The sequence below is a fragment of the Temnothorax curvispinosus genome, unplaced genomic scaffold (assembly GCF_003070985.1).
Source record: "Temnothorax curvispinosus isolate PA1 unplaced genomic scaffold, ASM307098v1 QBEX01017235.1, whole genome shotgun sequence".
Classification (NCBI taxonomy): domain Eukaryota; kingdom Metazoa; phylum Arthropoda; class Insecta; order Hymenoptera; family Formicidae; genus Temnothorax; species Temnothorax curvispinosus.
In genome coordinates, this window is record NW_020227015.1 from 1 (window position 1) to 2,334 (window position 2,334).

At 32.5% G+C, this 2,334-nt stretch overlaps 1 protein-coding gene across 1 annotated transcript; it reads right to left on the minus strand.

Annotated features, from left to right (window-relative positions):
• Positions 1-374: 374 nt before the first annotated feature.
• Positions 375-1,470, minus strand: LOC112467383 (V-type proton ATPase subunit e 2-like). Its single transcript, XM_025035976.1, has 4 exons — positions 1,345-1,470; positions 1,021-1,068; positions 855-942; positions 375-691 (listed from the first exon to the last, which is right to left on the minus strand). The coding sequence occupies exons 1-4, from the start codon at positions 1,449-1,451 to the stop codon at positions 671-673; spliced, it is 264 nt and encodes an 87-aa protein (XP_024891744.1). The 5' UTR covers positions 1,452-1,470; the 3' UTR covers positions 375-670.
• Positions 1,471-2,334: the final 864 nt, after the last annotated feature.

The following is a 2,334-nucleotide window of genomic DNA, read 5'->3' on the forward strand; positions in this document are numbered from 1 at the left end:
ATTTGAAATTAATAATCGAAAATTACGCGATTGTATTAAATGTATTTTATATTATACTTAGGACATAAATTGCTATTTTGCGTAACAATAAATTATTATATATCGTTTACTGTAATATACATATCGTTTTACATCCTTTAAAAAAATCTTTGTTTGAAAATAAATCTTATAAATTCTAGTCGTATTAAAATATAGGACAGGACTTCTGATGTATAATTATATTTTATGAATTATAGAGAGTACAATTTTATTATTTTTTATCGAATAATGTGAGATTTTAATTATTTATTGCACATAGGTTTTCTATCCTTAATCTTTTGTATCATTACTTTTGCTGGGAAACACAGGTTTGAGCAATACAAGGATGTGTTTGATTAAAACAACGTTATTTCGTTTTCCCAACAATAATTTCTTCAGATGATCATTACATTAAAATTCTTACACATTTCTAAGCAATTACGATAGATATCTTATATACAAATTAAATTATATAATATATAACTGAATTACAATTATTCCCCATTTATAGGAATTATTAATATGTACTGGTATTTTGTTTTACCTTCGTATAATTTTACACATTTATAATTACACAATTTCGTTAAAAGTAACGTCGGGGAATGGATGTATATACTTGAAATCAAAATTTTCGCGCACCGTGGAATGTTCATTAGTCGGAAATAGGATTACCCTGTAATAAAACAACGTGCATTATATAGACAGTAATATACCTACAAATATAAATTATTTATACATTTCCTTATGTAATTGCTTAACGACAATAATTAATTAAATCAATTTATATATATGACACATGTTCAATTACTTATATCTTTGATATTTTTTTTACGTACCCATTCTCGAGCCATAACTAGGATGGTTACATTATCTAACTTCGGTCCAATCAATGGATTCATCTGCGCCATGTAGCAGCATAGCCAGCTGTAAGAAAATTTCATTTACGTATTAATAATAACAAATATAAATTAGAGCGTCAAGATGTCAAGAAAATATACTTACAATAACCAGCACGTAAAGCCCGTTAACACCAGTAGAACTTGTAGTATCCTAGAAACACACATAAATTAAAATTATATTATGAATAATACTCGAGCGAATTATTGATGCTTTCGAAGTATCTCTATTAGCGGAAATCTTCATGGAAAGTTAAGTAAAACGCCTTGTTGTTATTGCCAAATTTTGCAAGAGCTGTGACGTTAGAAGGAAAAATATGTTTGCGTGAGAGAAAATATACGTCTGTTTCGTGAGATTTATGTTACATGTGAATTGCAACGGAACAAGAATGTGCGACGGCAAATAAGAGCGTTGAGAGCGTCTATTTACCCTCGGTTTGGTCCCTTCGGAACGAAAAGTGGTAGAGCTACTCCAAGGAATAGCACGATGCCCCAGAGAAGCGTGAAGGCTATCACGGGTAACGCGGAAGCGCCCATTTTTTTTTTCTTCCTGTCTGATCACAGATCCTTCGAAAAGTGGCGTACGAGCGCGGAGCAAGCGGCCGTATCGCGTGCGAGCTATTTACAGCTATCGAAAACTGAAGGGATCACATCAGATCACATGAGAGAATTCTTCGTACTGTTCACGTGACACATCGATCTAACCAGAGAGAAACCTGAGAGAAGAGAGGCCATTCCGGCCTTTTTCGTGTGTTGCTGTGTTGCATTTTCCGACGCGCCGCCTGAGAAAGTGCAACTCAACTACGTCGTATCGCTCGGTAACCGCACATGGTTTGCGTCCGTGCTAATGGTTCGTGTCCGAGCCAGCTGGAGGGGATATTCTCTGGCCGCGGCGGCCGCGCTTCCATCTTGCGTATTCCAATTAATAACGAATTACGATAATTAAAATTACAAAATTAAGATTACATTCTTCAAAATTATTACGAATTTTGTATCTCATAATTTTGAAAAATATAATCGTAATTTTATAATTTTAATTTTCAGATAAATGTCAAATTTTGCGAGCAAGAAGCTATTATTTGAGCGTTGATTCAAACCTTCACATTTATGTGAAATTTATAATAATTAACGATAATTTTTAAAATGTGAAATTCTATAGATAAAGAATAAACACCGTTATTATCTTAATCGTCTTCTGTTGATTTCGTATAATATATCCGGCATTAGTATCATACAATTTCAAATTTATTACACGTTTCCTTATAATTCCTTGTTACAATAATTTTCTTATAAATAATGTTACATATGGAGGGGTAAAAGCCATAGTGGTGTAAGTCAAATTTTTTAAAATATTGTCTTGTATGCATAGATGCAATTTATATATTCATAACAACATAAAACTACACGCGCGCGCTTTATC